Source organism: Cavia porcellus, unplaced genomic scaffold (assembly GCF_034190915.1).
Source record: "Cavia porcellus strain 051 isolate PalLab524CR breed Dunkin Hartley unplaced genomic scaffold, mCavPor4.1 scaffold_27, whole genome shotgun sequence".
In the NCBI taxonomy this organism is placed as follows: domain Eukaryota; kingdom Metazoa; phylum Chordata; class Mammalia; order Rodentia; family Caviidae; genus Cavia; species Cavia porcellus.
In genome coordinates, this window is record NW_026947510.1 from 10,336,610 (window position 1) to 10,354,880 (window position 18,271).

Genomic DNA, 18,271 nt, shown 5'->3' on the forward strand with positions numbered 1-18,271 from the left:
GAGTGACTTGTGCATGTCCTCTAAGTGAATGGCTGCTTTAAGCACAAAACCCAGATAGTCTGACAGTCCCACCGCACCACCCATCTCTGGGTCTGTGTTCTCTACAGGATGCCTTGTTGACATCACCTAAGGGCATGGGAATGGCAAGGTTGGAAACTGCCTAATTCCTCTTCAGTACCTACTGACTAAGAAAAGAATCGCCATAGCAACTGGAAAAAAGTAAACAAAGCAAAAATCTCTTCACTGATTTTGAGACAAATCTGACAAAATGTAGTATGTTAACATAATTCTTACTTTAGTTGAACTGGAATAAAATAATGCTTGAAGAAGATCCTACAGTTTTAATTTTATGTTGTTAATCTTTACAAAACTTTTACTGGTGACTGATAATCTCTTTGATTTTATTTTCCTCCAAAATCCTAGTCATCAGCTGAAAGGAAGTTCTTACTTTATCAGCAGGAAGCACATTGATCTACTGGACTCATAACAAGGAAAAGTTTAAAGCTGTTGCTAAACCTGTTTACTTGTGTAGCTAATTTAAATTTATTCAAAAAAGAACTTTACAAATACTGTTTTCATTTTTGTTTAAAACAAGCTATGAACCATAAAAGAGTTAAAAATTTATGGTAGTGACCTCCTATATGTGTTTTATCTTCAAATGTTTGCTTGAGTGTTTTTAATAAAACCATATTAACAATCAACCAAATATGATCAGAGGTACAACATTTAAAAAGTAAATTCCACATTGCCCTACTACAGATTAAGTTTAGTCACTTCTTTATACTTGGCACTTTCCTAAAATTATAATTTCATAAAGCTACGGCATCAGAAGTGTGCAGCTTGAAACAGACTTGGTTGAAATCCACTGAGGCTAGAGGGAAAGGGAGACAGAAACAAGTCAACCAGGACCGCCTTGCATCTTGATCTTAATTCCTTAGGCAATGCCTGAGAATACCAGTGGATGCTAATAAGAAGCCAAAGGCCCAATGTATAGTAAAAGAAAAAAAGAAACACCATAATGATATGCTCATATACTTGGTTAAAATGATTGATATACTAACAGTTTTTCTACAGCTAAAAACCCTTGTCTGTTTTGTAATATCTTAAAGTTTTCCCCATTTGCATCTACCACACAAAAAAGCAACTTATGGAGGTTCAAGCTACTGAGGACTCTTGGGTACAGCAGGAGTAACGTTAACAGGTAACTAAGACCTCAGAATTTGAGGAAAGGCAACCCAAAGAATTGGGTAATTATTCCCTGCAGTATTTCATCTCTAGTATAACCGTAAGAAATATAGTAATGTAATTAAAAGGATTTTTGATGAGAAATTTACAAGTTAGAAAGGGTAGAGAGGTGAAGAAAACGAGCTCTCTAAAGTGACCAAACTTGGCTAAATTTCTGGTTTGATAGTATGTTAGTTCCCCAATAGTCTAAAAATGTATATATGCACTCTATAAAAGGATAGTAAATAAATGAAAGGAATACATCCCACTAAGAAAAAAGACTAAAACCAGGACATTAGTCCTCTCTCCCAAATTTACAGACACCTAAATGTTTACATTTGCAGACTGACTTTCTAAGGGATCTTATGGGTTTGCATGTCTCTCTGAGAACAGAGAAACAAGCAGAACTCACCAGCAGATGAAATCAGAAAAGAAAATTAGGTCATATAAATGTCAGGGGTTGGGAGTTTAGCTCAGTGGCATAAGCACCTGCCTGGCAAGCAGGTGGTCATGAGTTCGATCCCTGGTACCGATAAAAATGAAAGAGACAAAAAAAAAAAATTAAAATAAAAAAAAAAAATGTCAAGGAGTGCAAATTTTTCTTGAAGAAAAAGGAAGACATGAGAAGATAAAAACGAAAGAAAAAAATAACAAAGCCTGGGGATTCTAATCATGAGAAAGTTGTCCAAAGCCACAGATTGCACTGTATTGTTTTGAATAATGTTTCCCCAAATATGTGGCCACCAGAAACCTCAAAATGTAGCTATATGTTCTTTGCAGATGTAATCAAGTTTATATGAAATCATACTGGATTGCAGTGGGACTAAAATTCAAATGACAGATGTCTTCATTAGAGTAAATTTGCACACAGAAGAAAGAAAGCCACATAGAAACAAAGACAGAGATTGTAGTCAAGTATCTAAAAGCCATGGAGAACCAAAAATTTCAGGCAACTAACAGAAACTAGCAGTGGCAAAGAAGATTCTCCTAGAGACTGCTGTCTGGTCAGCTCTGTCAGTATTCTGACTCTAGATTTACAGTTTACAGGACAAAGAGAATGAATTTCTATTGTCTTAAACCACCTAACTTGTGACCTGTGTTAGCATAGTTCTAGAAAATGACTATATTCTTATTCTTTTCCTGATAAACAGGATAGCTCAACTCCCAAGCAAGCTCAAAACGGTACCATCTCTGAGTATACCATCCGAAAGAGTGTGGATTTGTAAGCTCTCCTCTCTCCATTTTGTAGTACTTACTTCCTAATGAGGTTTGTTGACTGATCGAGGATAAGTTAAGCAAATAGAGAGGAAGACTAAGGATCAAGCTAGGGCTAGCATTATATTAAGAGGAAACAAGTAACTCTAAGAACTAAGAGTTAAATCATCATGATTTTTAGCTTTGCAGATTCAGTGAGGATTAAGAAGTTTCATCTTCCATATGGACTTCATCCCTGACCCAAACCTTATGATAATCCATTTTATTTGACTGATTTCTATGCAGCAATAAATTTTAATTTGTAATCATTGTTCTTAATAGTAGAGATAACAAAAATGGCAAAGGAATAAGTCACAACATGAAATGAGTGACTTGAATGATAAATACGAGAGGCTCAAAAATCAATATTGTCTATAGTATAGTATGACTTAGATTACTATATAACTTGTCATGTAAACATTCAAAATTATAACAATAGCCATCTGAAAATCTCAGGTGTCTTGTGTCTAAATATTGAAATTCTTCACCTTAGTACATCACCAAAAAACATAAATGCAATGCAGCCGTATTTTAGGAATTTTCACATAATATGCATTTCAATTTCTTGCATACAAAAGGATAAAATCTTTCATTTTAACCCAGAAGGTATAGCCAATCTCATCATCTTTCATTTTGATTAAATACATCTATTTCTATCTAATCTACTCATTCTAGACAAACTGAAGTATTCTTTCTCTCTCCCTCTCCTCTCTGTCTCTCTCTTGGTCTCTCGCTGAATCTGTCTGTCTGTCAGTCTGTCTCTCTCTCTCTCTTAAAATATCTGCCAAGAAAAAGAAATGAAACTGAGGCAAGGGAACCAATTTCCTCTGATATAAGTTATGCCTAAATTTATTCATAAAGCTACTAATAGCTTCTTTTTGGAAACTCCCAAATGGGAAACGTGGTCCTCATACAACTTTGATACTCATCACTTACATTCTATTTAGATATATTTAGTCTAAAAAGCTGCATTACTTCAATGTTACTAATGTAACATTACATTCTAACTTCTAGGAGGGCAAATCTCAACTTCTTTTTTTCATTTGTCTCCCATCCCTACCCTCTCTTCTGCAGGGAGTTTACTCCATGCCAGCAAGTGGATCAACATGCACACACAGTGATGGCAGTTGTGTCCTCTGGCCCTCCAGGAGCTTTCCAGTTATCACACTTAGGGCAGTAGGCCCCTCGCATGATAAAAGCTGCGGGAAGCCAGCCAGCCTAGGTTTCTAGCTTAGAGGAGGCAAAACAACTAAATTAACCAATTCTTCAGTGCTCCATCCAGTCACCATCTTCTGGGCCCAGTCAAGCCAATCTCTTTCTGGATTTCCCTCTTTACTCTTATGAGCTAGTCTGTGTAACAGCCTAGACAGTCCGATGGCTTCTCCCAGATCCATTAATTCTATCAACCATAGGTGGCGAATCCAAAGGAAGAGCACTTTTTAAATGAGTAACAGAACAGACAGGTCATGGGGTACTGCTCCGTGATAAAATGTAAGTTCATCCTGTATGAGGCCTGGGGCTAACTCTCCACACCAAAAAATAAAAAATAAAGGATAGACAGAAAACAGCTATTCTCAGTTAGTCCCTCTGTAGGTCATGTGCTCCCACCCTGCTATGGGTCTCCTTACATTTTCCTGCTTCTTCAAGAATGAACTGTGTAATTTAATGAGGAGCCCTTGGAATCAGAAGATTATTCACTTATGAAAGACAAGTATGTATCTTTAAAAACATTTGTTATTCTGAGAATTTAGTCAGATGTTTATCTAGCACTGGCTCTGAACTTCTTTGCATTGTGATAGCATGCCATCTTCTTTTCAATGACCACTGAGGGAAGAACGGTTTACTTTTAGGCAGAGAGCAGCTACCGGAGGCAAGAGCTTTGGAGTGCAACACTGCACATTCAGTTTGGTGTCCTGATTGCATTGCTTACTGAATTTGTGAGTCTGGACCAAGTCACTGAACTTCTTAAAAAACCCTTCCTCATTTTTCCATCCATAACATGGGGGTAATAATGCATATTTCAGGGAATTATTGGAAAGAGACATGAGGTAATGTCTTAAAGCATTCAAGTGATTGTAATTATCTTTTAAAAATAATAATGCCACCAATAAATCAATAAATCAGCTGTCAAATCAATGCACTAAGCATTGAATCGTATTTGTATTCACTTTTTGTAGTGCAATGTAGCTTATTTTGAGCATACTTAATCTCTTAAGTTAAATTTCAAATTACATTTAGGTGGTAAAATCTATGCTGTTTAACCTGTGAGTAGTCCATATCATAGGAAGGAGAAAAATCAAGGACTATGTATATTAATGTCATTACTTATACACAGAATATCAAATTCTTTTATACAGGGGCGTTTTAATCCTACACCAGTGGCTCATTCTTTGTTTAGTAAAATGATGACTAGTATTAGCTTCTCTAAGAACACAGCAGCATTCACTAAAACAAATCCTTGGATACACAATATTTGAGACAAATATAGTGAAATTTAAGTAAATATTCTAAAAGAGAAAACTCTGAGGATAAAAATTAGTGCTCTAATTGAACTTCATGTTTGCTCTGGGTGCATTTATTCATCTGTGGCCGTTACAATATTTGAAACTTTTTTTAAAAAGGTTGTGGTTTCTTTTTTAATGTTGTACAAAAAAACCATGGAATCCACCGAAAACTATGTGAAATTGGTAACAGTGATGTTGTTGCTAGGAAACCAGAACACAAACAGAAGATTCGAGAAAGCCCTTCCTTTTGGCTCAAATCTCAAGGGCTAGTCTAAATTGTGCAATATATGATTTGGGAAGGTCATGGTGATTGGAGGGTTATTTTTTCCTTTTTGTAACTGCTTCAAATTGTGGCACTGAAAATAGAACTCAAACTTTTTCAAACTATAACGACATGGGGATTGGGATGCTTACTCCTGAAAGGCCCTTGCTAGAGACTCAGAGCTAACATTACGTGAAGGTCAATTGTGTGTATGTGTATTTACTGTTGTCAAGGAGTGGGGAAATATCAGGATTTAGCTTTTCCACTCATTCTGAAAGGTCTGCATATGGTTAATGTTGCTTCTGATTACCAGGACTTTGCTGGAAAATCTGTGAAGCCAAGGCAAAAAGAGATACAGGAATTTCTTAATAAGTTAGTATTCCAAAGGATAGTTACTAGTAAACAGATTCTTTCTGTAGGACAAGACCTTGCTATGTTGCCCATGCTTGCTTCTAACTCAATCCTCCCACCTGAACTTCCTAAGTAGATGGTGCTACAGTTGTACATCAGCACTCTCATCTTGGTAAACAGGTTTTTAAAAATTATTATCATTTATTAAGAACTTCTTTGCAAAAAAAGAACTTCTTTGAAAATTTGTCATAAATACAATTAAGATACACTGTCATAATGCAGAAATCTGTGCCTTGGTTTCATATTATAACGTTTCAAATTTCCACTATCCATCTCTAAAAATATTTTTTAAATATCACAAAACAGAAGTCCAAACTATCAAATAGGATAAAAGTGTCATAAGAAATAGGACAAGATATAGCATGTATAAATGTGAGAGAAGAGAGAAAGTTAACATTAGAGAAATAAACAGAATTAGTGATTTTAAGAAAACTTTTCTTTTTCTTACATTCTATCCAAACCAAATGGAATATAGTATATTTTACAGCACACCATCACAATAACCATGGGATTCAATGTTTTTACTCATTTTTCTTCACTAAGAGTTTTCTTTCAGACTTAGTAAATTAAAGGTACACTCATGGCCATAAAGAAGTTAATTTAAATGCAGACAAGCAGGTGTTTTACTACTTCTCTCTGTGTGACATTATATATATCACAGTCTGGCAGGAAGTAACACTGTAAAAGCAGTTCCATCACCAGCAGGGAGGAAGGTCTCTGCCTAAGATCAGAACCAGACAGCATGATTCACAGCCAGCCCTGAATGAGTCCTGGAATCTTTGTTGACCACAATTCACAAAATCACTTTCATTGCAAATATCATACCTCCAGAGTCTTGTGATGTTTTGTGAGTTTCTTTCTTTCTTTATTCTTCTTCTTTTTTTTTTTTTTTGCTATGTGGAAGCAAGGCTTAGAACTCACCACAAAGAGAATAATTATTCAATAATAAAAAGGTCTTAAAATAATTTTTGAACATGGAAACCTAAGTAATAAATTGCAGCTTTGAAGAAAAGGGAATGTCGTGACAGCGTGTCACAATCTATTATAGAGATGGCCACACAGTCCTTCTGTATCTTTGTTGAGGACCCCCTGAATCTTTTCGCATCTTGATCTTCTGCCATCCTGACTCTGTAACTTTGTACCGCAGCTCATAAGTTATGATCCTTAACAGTCCCTTTTGCTCGCTTCTGTCACCATGATCTATGACTTCTCCAATGGTAATCTCCTCCAGTGGCACTTCCTACATCCTGGTTTAAAAACAACAGTGGCTGCCTATTCCTTAATACATTAAGCTAAACTCATTCAGCTGAGTTTCAGAGCTGCAGAGAACACAGCCCCAGTAAGTATATGTAACCTAATGTCCTATTGTCTTCATTATATTATGCTCACCTCTGCCTCTTTCTTTGCTCAAGTAATGCAGGCATCACCTACTAATTCTTATTGTGATCATTCTTTGAGGGCTCTAAAACCACACAGTGGTTCACCCAAAGTTTTATAGCCTTTTTACAAACCTGATACTAGGAACCTCCTCATTCAGCACTTCTGTTAACTTTTTACAACTGCTTCCTAATTGGACCGTGCATACACATAACTTAAAGACAAAGGCTAATAGACTAAATAGACTAACAGACTAAATACTAAAGTTACTTCATATTTTTTCAAAACCCTTATACAATTTGAGAGATCATTCACAACTCCAGCTTTACGAATAAATCATGATTCCATCTCTTTCTCTGACCCAAGTCTTCATTTAATTTTCATACCTCACGTCACATACTCTAAGTCACAAAAGGAATAAACAGATGACAAGTTAGAAAGAATTCCCCTAAAAGACCAACAATAAACAGAAGCCCCTGAAAGCCCATTGGAGAGAGAACCAAGAGGAGGCTGAAGGGAAGGATGGCTGACCTCAGGGAGGTTCCTGACCATGTTCCAAGGGAAACTTAAGAAGCCCTTTGGTACAGTGCTTCATGTCCACAGGCAGTCAAAGAAGGGCTGGCTCACTTGCAAACCGGGCTGATCACAGAGGACTTTGATACTGTTTTTAAAATGCTCTCCAATTTTGGAGACCAATTTTGGAAAATGCTTGAGGTTTGAAAAATCTCGTTAATGCTAAAAAGAAGATAAAAAGGAGAGGCCTCCATTTGAGAGGCTGATGTCATCTATCTCCCCAAGCAAAGGAGACACTTTCCTTTGTGGAAATCAAGGATGACATCATCTCCTCATCAGTGCCACTTAGCTCTTCCCCACTGAGCTCCCTGCTGCAGTGTTCGCTTTCTTTGCAAATGTCACTCTCTTTGCTTACAAAGCTCCTTGACCTTGTTTGTATGCTAGGTTCCATTGCCAAGTGAAAGAAAGCCTCCGGAGGGAGGAGCAGGCAGAAGAGAGGAGGGGTATGCACAGCTGCTGAGTGGGAGGCCTCTATTCACACAGCTTGTGGACAGTCCTATCTGTGCTTCCACAGCCTAGGAGGAGGCCCCCAAGGCCGAATTCAGCCCCTGAACAATGCTGTCAATGCTGAATACTGTGAACCGATTAGCTAGGCAGGGAGACTGTGGCCATTCCTTTATTTCCAGGGTGGGACTCTCTTTGAGGGCCAGAATAAAGCCACTGCAGTGTGGCTTCATCTTACTTCTACAGAGCCACTTTGAAAATGGGCCCACAGAGAAAGCCCGTTTGTAGATCTATTTTCTAAAAGTAAATAGAAGATTTGTGCAGTTGATAAAGAAGCACATTTGGTAAACAGATTTATCAGCCACCAAAATGAATGAAGTGTGCAAGGATTCTTCCTCAACAGGAATGCTTAGGAAATGATGTCACTGTAGATTTTGAGCTCTCTGCAAATACTATTTGTAAAGCTCTTATTACATAGCTTGCAAAAGAGCAAGAGAAGGAAGACCCTGAGATGTGATTTGATTCTGATGAAGAGGCTAGGAGTTTAAAGCTGCTTTCTCTAGCCAGCTAAGAAAACAGCTCAGGGCCAGGTCTGCCTGAGGGTTGTGAGTCCACCACCTGATTCTAACAGTGCAGAGATTCAATTGTGATTTTTTTCCCCCCCGGGTGTATGAACTCACAAATGCATTCAAGAATAATTTACTGCACTTGAAAATTAAGAGGACAGTTACGAGCTGCGTAGTGGTGTTTCAGTCATGTCAGATGGCATACACCACAGAAACCCCATAAGATTACATCCCCAAGTGACATTGTAGCAGTCTCGATTGGGGCAAATACACTGTAATGTCCCTTCATGATGAAATTGGCTGAGAATATATTTCTTAGAATATATCCCCAATGTTAAGTGATGCAGGACTGCAAGTTTAATATTTACCTGTAGTTTGTATTTTGTTCTGTAATGAGACCCACATTTCAATCCTTCAGAATCCTACCCAAACCCATTTTTTTTAATAAAGCATGGAGGATGAACATAAAGAAAGAGTGTAACCCACACGACTACTGTGTCCCTGCCTCGTGTGACCTGTGGGTTGTGATCATCTCTCAGCTCTCCAATCTGCTTGAGGGCTGCAGCCGCTGGACTCCATTCCAACTGCTTTGAACCTGGGTTCTCTGCTTCCTCTGATCACAAGTTCCTTCTATCTAGAATGTTTTTCTTTCTCCTACTTACCTCCTGTTTATTTTTCAGATTTTTGCCCTAAGATCCTATTTTCATGATAGATTTCTCTGTTTGTTTAGCCCAATTCAGATGTCTTTGTGTATGTTCTGGTTTATCAGTTTTGCTTATTTGTGTATTTACCAAATGACCACTTCTCCCATTATCCTATAAACTCTGTAGGAGAAGGAACCATGATGATTGGTAAAAGTGATATTGTATTCCCTACCCCAGGAGAGTAACTTAATATCCAATGCATAAATGGCTGAATGACAGTTCACAATCTTTATCTTCAGTTTATCTTCAATGAATAAGCAATGGGGCACCTTTCCAGTGAAGACCTCCTATATCTTTGTCTCCTCTGTTGGATCATCTAAGACTCTTTCATATTACAGATATAGTTCAGATGCAGAGGGTAGACTGTGCTCATGGAATTGTATAACTATAGTATGTCATAGTTAATTTTACACATCTCTAAGTACAGAAAATTCCTGAAGACTCTTCCAAAGTAACATTCTTATATATATATATATATATATATACTGTTAGGTAGCATATACTGTTAGGTAGCACAGTTTTAAATTTTCTTTCCAAGTTCTGCTCCCAACTGGCAAAATATTGCATAACTGGCCCCAAGCTCAGCAAGTTTTCAGTAATTGCAAGAAAGTGGAAATAGTAAACAGGAAAAGAGGATATACAGAGAATATCTTTGACTCCCAAAAGAAGATAGATTCCAAGTAGAACTGGTAGAAAAAAAAAAAACTGTCTAAAAACACTCAAGAGCTTTCACTAGAGAGTTTGGAATGTTGGCTAGAAGAATCCAGTGATACAGTAACTTGGATTCAGTTGAGCTCCTTAGGGTGGCTGTGAACTGTATGACTAGAAAAACTCCCAGGGAGTGGGTGCTCTGGAACAGAAAGATATGACCAGAAAAACCATTGCTCCTGATACTCTTCATCCTGACTGCAAGAACAAATGAATTGAATCTTAGCTATGAGAGAACCAAGGCAATAGGTACTCTTCTAAACTCCTAGAAAATTCCAATGGACATTTTGGGCCAAAGACATCTCCCAGAGCCTGCAGCCCAAGTCTCCTGGTTAGTACTTCCTAGCTTCCACACTTCTCTCCCTAGGTAAATTTGTTTTTACCCCTTTGGATCTTTGAAGCAATAAGAGTATCTCTTACAAGGTACCCAATTACTACTGCCCTGCTGTGATGAAAACAAACTATTACAACAATATACCCTTTGAGCACCTCAGAAGGATTCTTCAGTCTTTAGGGATATTGCCTTTCCTTTCTACTAGGCTCTTTCTCAAACTTGACACCCATTCTTACCTTTTTCCTCAAAGTATAGAACCATCAACCTCAACTGCAAACTTATTACAGACTCACAGGTCTCACTCCAAACGTCCTGGATCAAAGTATTTCTTTTTACCAGATTCTGGTGCCGGCTAGGAGTGGAGCTCAGTGCTGTAGCACATGCTTAGCATATAAGAAGTCCTAAGTTTAATCCCTAGCACCTCAAAAGAAAAGGAGAGAGAGAGAGAGAGAGAGAGAGAGAGAGAGAGAGAGAGAGAGAGAGAAACAACTGAGAAACCCTTCTACTCTGGAGCTATCAATAGCCTTTGAAAATCCAGGCTATTTTCTGAGATTTTCCTGTCCTTTCAATGACTTTTCAGGAGGTTTCCTCTAGTTTATTTAGAATGATATTTGTGGTTCCAGAATACTAGATATGGACTCATACTGTTTATACCTGGATTTCCCCTCAAGCCTCATATGTTCCTAAGTAAAGCTTGGGAAGATGACTGGATCATGGAGACATGATAACCATCAGTGGATTAGTGCACTGCTGAGTTTGTAGCTAAATGTGATGTCTGGTCAGAGGAGGTGGGTTACCGCGGTGTGGCCTGGAAGGGTTTATCTCTTCCCCACTCCTCCCCTTACTCTCTCTGCTTCCTGTCCACCATGCCTGGAAGCTCTCCTCTGCCAGGTCCCTATACCATGCCACTCTACCTTGGAGTCAGCTGACTATAGACTGAAACCAGTACAAACTAAGCCAAGACAAACCTTTCCTCCTTTAAACTATAGGTGTTGGGTATTATGTCCCTGGGATGAAAAAGTAACTAAAATACGGAGTATAGGATAGAGATGATTCAGTCCAATTCTTTCAATTATCACATCAGTGAGTGGACTACTGGAAGATTAAATCTACATTCCTGATGAAGAGAAAGGTTCAGAGTTTCCACAAAGCTAATAATCATTGCTCATCTACCTCAAGAATACCTAGAACCCTACATGTATATTTCAATGTAAGTATACTTGTCCCAGTCCATAATCTCAGAAGATCTAACACTGTTCAGTATACACAGATGATACTCAAAGTACCATAGGTAGACTTTGAACTTTTTGACTAAAGGCATACAAGTGATAAGCATTTTGACCACAATGCATTCAGTAAAAATCATACTTTGAATTTTGAATTTCCTGTTCAACATTTTATTATAAAACAGGCTTTACATTAGATGGTTTTGCCCATCTAATATTATAGGTTAAAGTAAATGTTTTGAGTGTGTTTAAGGTACACCAGGTTAGGCCATTTGCTCACAGAATAAATGTATTAAGTGCATTTCTGACTGCTGATATTTTCAATTTACAATGGATTTGTCAGAATATGACCCACTGTAAATCAATAGGGTTATGGCCTGATCAATAGAGCTATGTGGTACAGCAATTCTGTGTGGTGCTGAGGTTCTGCTGGGTTCACTACAATAGCAACAACCCTTAAAGAGTCAGCCCTGGCACATCTGTGTGCTCATTGTGCTTGGAGTATCTCCAGTTTGACAGTAGCATCACAGCTTAGATGACTGTGCTTGCTTCCTGAGTGAGAATTGCAACTCCACTTCTCTTTCCAGTGGACTGAAATATACCAGTGAGCTTTAACACCTTGCTTGGATACTACTGCTGTGATACTCCCAAGACTCTATTTTTTGGGGGCTGAATTACCTTAGGGCAGTGACTCATGAACTCCAATCCAATCCTTTGAACTCCAATCCTTTGAAACAAGTAAGATACAGGTTTCTGAGTCTATCTTGAGAGTTTCTGATTCTCTAGGCCTGGGGTGGGGCCAAGAGTTTGCATTTCTAGCAAGTTCCTGGTACTGCTGTGGCTGTTTTCCAGAATCATTGCTCTGGGAGCCTCTACCTGTTGATTGGCCCACAGGAGGTAAACCTTGAAGTCTCAGGCCTCTCACTGAAAACAACTTTCCAGCTTGAGAGGTGTGATGATGTCTACCTGCTTCCTAAATTACCCATTTCAAGATGGGTTCCAATGGGCAACCTTTGGCAGGTACAATGCATGTGCCTTGCTTCATGTGTTCAGTTTAAATTCTTTGCTCCTGATCTTGTAGTCCCACATTTTCCTGATCTCTCTGGCTGACTCCCATTTTTTCTCATTAATGATCCCTATCAATGTTTCCCTGCACAATGTCAAGGTGAGCCTTGACCCCATCCTACCCCATGGCATCTGCACATCACCCATTCCGCTGGGCAACATGAAGTAGTCAAATCTGTCTGCTATACCCAGATGTAAGTCTTCATCTTTAGTAATTTCATTGTGCTTTCTTCATCTGATGCAGTTTATCTGTGCATCTATTTAAGCACTTACCCAAATTCTTTTCACTTTGACTCCACCTCCTCTCACCTCTCCTTTTAACCATCTCCCCAGCAGGATTTAACTCTTCACTTCCTACCAATGTCTGAGTAAAATTTCTAGCACTAAATTTCTTGGTTTCATTATTCGTTTGATTAGCTTGGTTTCACTATTTGTTGATGGCACTGTTTGCAAGAATGGAATTAGGAAGGAAACAATTCTTGGACAAATAACAACTGAATACAAGTGAGATGAGTGTAAGGCTTACCATGAACCAGCCACTGAATCTGAAATCCTTTCTCTTTGTTGCTAACTCCATCAGTGTGGAAGAGCACTTGAAGTTTGGATCTTCTGGTACTTCCAGATGGGGGGATATTGGTTCCACAGTAGCGCCCAATCAGATCTTGGCCATCATAGAGCTGAAATGAAGGAGAAATGTTCCAACGTAAAAGCATTTCATATGATTTTTCAAAAAAAAAAAAAAAAAAGCAGTATCTACTCATACAGCAAACACTAGTTGAAAGGTTTGTGGTTCGTCTGCAGAGAGAAGTTGAATACAGGAGGTTTAACACAAAAATTAAAAATAGGTAACTGCATTGAGAGGGATTTCGAGATGCGCCTGATTTCTGAGGCCCATAAATTTGGAAACTCAATTACTAATTTCTAAATTTTATGTCAGCCTTGAAAATTTAAAATACAATCCAGGTATAGAAAAGGGAAATGGCTGCTTTCAAATATTAATGAGACCCAAGAGATGCTCAATAAATAGCAGCTAGTATGATTCTGAGAGACAATTTGTGGTTCTATGGCTCTTAATATAATATTATTGCGTTTCTTCTATTTTATTTTTTATTATTTTTATTTTTTTGGTGGTGCTAGGGTTTGAACCCAGTACCTCATATATGCTGCACAGGTACTCTTCCACTGAGCTACTTTGCGGTAGTAAGCTTATATGAAAGATATTTCACTGGTAAACTGGCAAACTACAGACATGTTTTTCTTTCCAATAGAACATTCTCAGTTGAAATTACTATTACTTTTACAATTGGTATCAATAGTGAAAAAAATGTGTTATTTTTGTAATTATCTCAATTTGTGTTACATAGGATACTTTGAAACATTGAGGCTGGCGTGTTTTGGTTTGCTCTTCTCTTTTCTTTTCTTTATTTTTTTCTTTTTCCATGTTTAGTAGGCATTTACATTTCTTCCCATGGACTTTTTCTGTATAGGTCTTTGCCTATTTTTGCAATAAGTATTTCTATAATCTGTTGTACCTGATTTAATAATTTCCTGAGACAGATATCCCCAAATTAAAAATTAAAAATCTAAGAAAACTTCTCTATTGTTGCTCTTCACTTGGGGAAGATAATGACAATTCCTAAAGACTGGCTTCCACATGAGTCAGGTTATTGTATACTCTCTTTATCCTCTTGAGGTCCACACAGAGCACTTTGTTCTAGTGACCCTTGGGATAAGCCACCTGTCACAATAAAATGAAAAATATATAATGGACACACAAACTTCCTTGATTATTCTCACAGAGAGTGTATGTATATATATATATATATATATATATATATACACATTGGTGTGCATGTATCTGTGGGAATATATATACATATATATATATATGAAAATATACATGAGTGTGCATGTATCTGTGGGAATATATATTATGGATTCAACCAATTACAAACTGACCAAATTGTTTTTAGCTATAGAAATGTAAAGATGAAGATACAAAACATTGTTTGAAACACATTGATTAGATTATGGAACATGATAACCCAATTTTATGAAGTACCTGCTTCTGTGGAACTTTGCTAATCTCTATAGTCAGACTAGATTAGTTTTCCTTTGAAATCTTTTAGCTCCTCATTTGTACTTCTTTTGTGCAAGTGATCACATCCCCTAGCATTCCCTAGCAGTGTGGTTGAGGGCACAGCACTTACGGGCCCTATAGACTGTGAGTTCTTAGAATATTCTGTCTCTGCCTAGAGCAGAGTTTAATGATGTCAGGTCCCCAAGGTCTCTCCAATGAATGAACACTGGGATTTCCCCCAAATTGCATTTATTTTAACCCTGTATAGTTAAATAAACATTAAAATCATATAGTCCTATTTTCATTTTAGGTAATAAAGGGGATAGATCCTTTAGGGCTGATCCCACAGAGGGAAAAACCAGGAGGGGCCCTGTTCAAGGTTAGAATAAATCACAGATTTCTAAGTCTTGGCCTGGCTTATGGAGATCTGATATCAGCTGCTCATCAGGACACCCATGCTCATGAGATTTCAGGGGAGGTCAGTGGGGATGTACAAGCAAAAGTCCAGAGTCCATTATATCATTCGCTTATCCTTCAGCACTAAGCCTAAGCTTTTTAAGCAGATGAATAAAGATGAACTTTATTTTTCAGGCATGTGACTTATGCTTCCTTAAAAAAAATACTGCCTTCAAAAAAATATGTTTCCTATCAGATTTCTAATATTTTACCCATTGCATGGAAGTCATAATGAGGGAAGGATAATGACAGAGGGAAGAAAAAACATTAGAAACAAGAAGGAACAGGAACAAAAGCCCTGCATTAGGGTGGAGGAGGTTGCTAAGATCTGTGCTCCTGAACCACTAGTCACTGAAGGAGAGCTCAGTGTCAGAGTTTTTATTAATTCTGTTGCATGAAGTTCACTTGGGAACCAAATACAAAAATAAACATCCTGTTCTCAAGTACAGACATAATAAGCAAGAAAACAATTCCCTATCCTGTGTGTGTGTGTGTCCCTGAAAATCCAGTACAGGGCTTCCAATATGCTAGGAAAGTACTCTACCACTAAGCCACATTCCCAGATCCCTCATTCCTAACTTCGTAGATCAGTGAGCAAAGCTCAAATTATTTCACCTTTATCTAACAAAACTCAAAGCACGATTTCTCTATAGCCATCATCACCTTAAGCCACTTACAAAGTCCTGGGTATCAAGCAGAGGAGACACACAGTATTTTCATTACACACAAGGCCACGAACAATATAAGTAGCTTTTTTCCCTCCCTGCTCAGCAAGGCTAAAGGATGTGGAATTGTCACATGATCTACAGGGGATTTCCCCCCCTTCCTTCCAAAGGGATTACTTCATTGAAGGAGCAACCTTTAGCCCAGCCCCTCAGTGGTCTCAAATAACACATTGTGAATGAGATGGGGGAGGTGAAAGGGAAAGGCAGTGAGTTGATGGGGGGGCGGGGGACTGATGAATGACAATTAGCTTCCTTTTGCCTTTGGAGGGGAGAGAATGATGCATTGAAATAAACATCAGATAGACATTTTTGAAACTGCTTCAGTGTAATGGCAAATAAGTTAAAGGATTAATTAGTATAGAACAGTGCCTCCATGAGAAAAAAATCCTCTTACCCACAGTTTAATGTCCTTTTAACATTTACACTTAATTAAATCAGGGTTTTTTAAAATTTTGTTTATAGTTACACAGACAGCTAACGTCACCTCTCCAATTCATTCCTGTGTAAATTTACCACACAAAAAGTAACAGTCATTTTTCAAAGTATACAAATATAGGTTACCATGGAAACCAGTTGGTGTCTTGCTGCTTCTGGTTCTGTTTTCAGAGCAGAATTTTAACCACAGAACATTCCAGCTGTGACTCACTGCCACTACTTGCAAGCTTGCCAACACAGACTGGGTAAAAGTACAGTCTCTTCTGCTCTTAGAGAGTCAGAGATCTACTCCGAGCGAACAACAGGAGAACTTCTAACTTAGTTCATTTAAAAGAAACTAGTAGGATCTAAAAACAAAATGCTGGAGACTCTCACCTTGAAGATACAGATGTAATTTACATAATTGTGTTTAGAGAAATGCTTTTAAAACTTAAAATTATGTTTCCATTTTCAAGTTGGCCATTAAATTGATCTTCACATTGGAAATCTGTACATTACATAAACCTCCTGTATAATAAAATCTTTTCAGTCTTTCTCTTAAAAAAGAGACTACTCATTTAGTATTTTGTGGTTTGGGTCCTCCTCCCCACCAGCCAGACCCAACATATCTGAATCACTCTTAGGACAAAGAGGAAGGAAATCTCTTGCCTAAGCCACACTCACCAAATATCTATAAACTTCCTCTGCGTGAGTTTGACACAAAGAGTTTATTAGACCATTAGTGCTTTCAGACTCCAAAGGCAAAGATCCCATACAAGGTGAAAGATAGAAAACTGAAGACACATACAGTGTGGTCAGTCAGTGACACAGACAGCAGAATCTTTTGCTAAGGATTTGTTTTGTTTTGTTTCTAGATAGGGTCTTACTTTGTTGCCCATTGGAACTTCAGGCTAAAGTGATCCTCCCACCTCAAACTCCCAGCAGCTTGAACAATACACATGAACACTACACCTGGTTAGACTGTGGGTTTTTAGGTATTTAGGAATCACTGGAGGTCAAGCTCTAAGTGACTAGGGACCCAGACCCATCTAACTGCATGTCAACCTGTTCACTCCATATGAGTCAACTTTACAAACTCTAAAAACAAAACAAAACTCTTAAAGTCTCTTTGTTGCTTAAATTATTTCATAACTTTGAGCTTTTGTAACTGTAACAAATAAGAGTTATAATTAAATTCTCTCATATATATGAGCAGGGGATGTATAGATTGACTTTTCTAAACTTATTTTAGAATTGCAATGAGTGACAACAAATAAAACTCAGCCCTTTCCAGTTCAGATTGTCACCTAATTCATACCTTTTCCAATTTTTTTTCATTTCCTAAGTGTTTCTGGAAATTCTTTTTGTTTTCAGTGGTGAAATATTAATTTTAAGACAATGCATATAGAAGAAGCAAAGCAAGAATTTCTTTTGAAAGATACCCTAAAATACTAGAAACGTCTGAGAAAAAATTTGGTGCACTTACTGCTAAAAACTTTTGAAATTTTCAAAGAAAATTTGGTTCTTTAGAGTCAAATATATAAGGGACATAATTTACCAGTTATAAGGAAGAATTTTAGGCATAGAGGAAATCACCTATTTTCATAGAGATAAAAATTCTAGTCAGTGTTAAGAAGCTAGTTAAGTCTGTGTTGATGAGTTCCTAGAAAGCCTTTTTGAAGTCAGCATTATTGATAAAAGATTGATCCTCAAGTAGATGCCAGAATGTCATTTTCTCATGGGGACACAGTGCAGTCAGGCTCCAGTTTCACAGTGTAGCTCTAAACTTTTCATCCAACAGAGTCCTGTGAAAATTAGTTAACTTTTCTAAGCTGAACTCTATAAAGCTGGTATCACAGCGCTACTTACCTTACAAGGCTATGATAAATGAGACAAACTGCACGACAGGCTTAGTATGAGGCCTAGCACACAGGATGCATTCAT

At 37.8% G+C, this 18,271-nt stretch overlaps 1 protein-coding gene across 2 annotated transcripts in view; it reads right to left on the reverse strand.

Annotated features, from left to right (window-relative positions):
- The window catches only part of Cubn (cubilin), a 254,814-nt gene that overhangs the window by 144,172 nt on the left and 92,371 nt on the right, over positions 1-18,271 (reverse strand). For both annotated transcript variants that reach the window (XM_063237874.1, XM_063237875.1), the window contains one exon: positions 13,179-13,329. In XM_063237874.1, the coding sequence (XP_063093944.1) occupies positions 13,179-13,329 (151 nt within the window). The remainder of the gene's footprint in view (positions 1-13,178; positions 13,330-18,271) is intronic.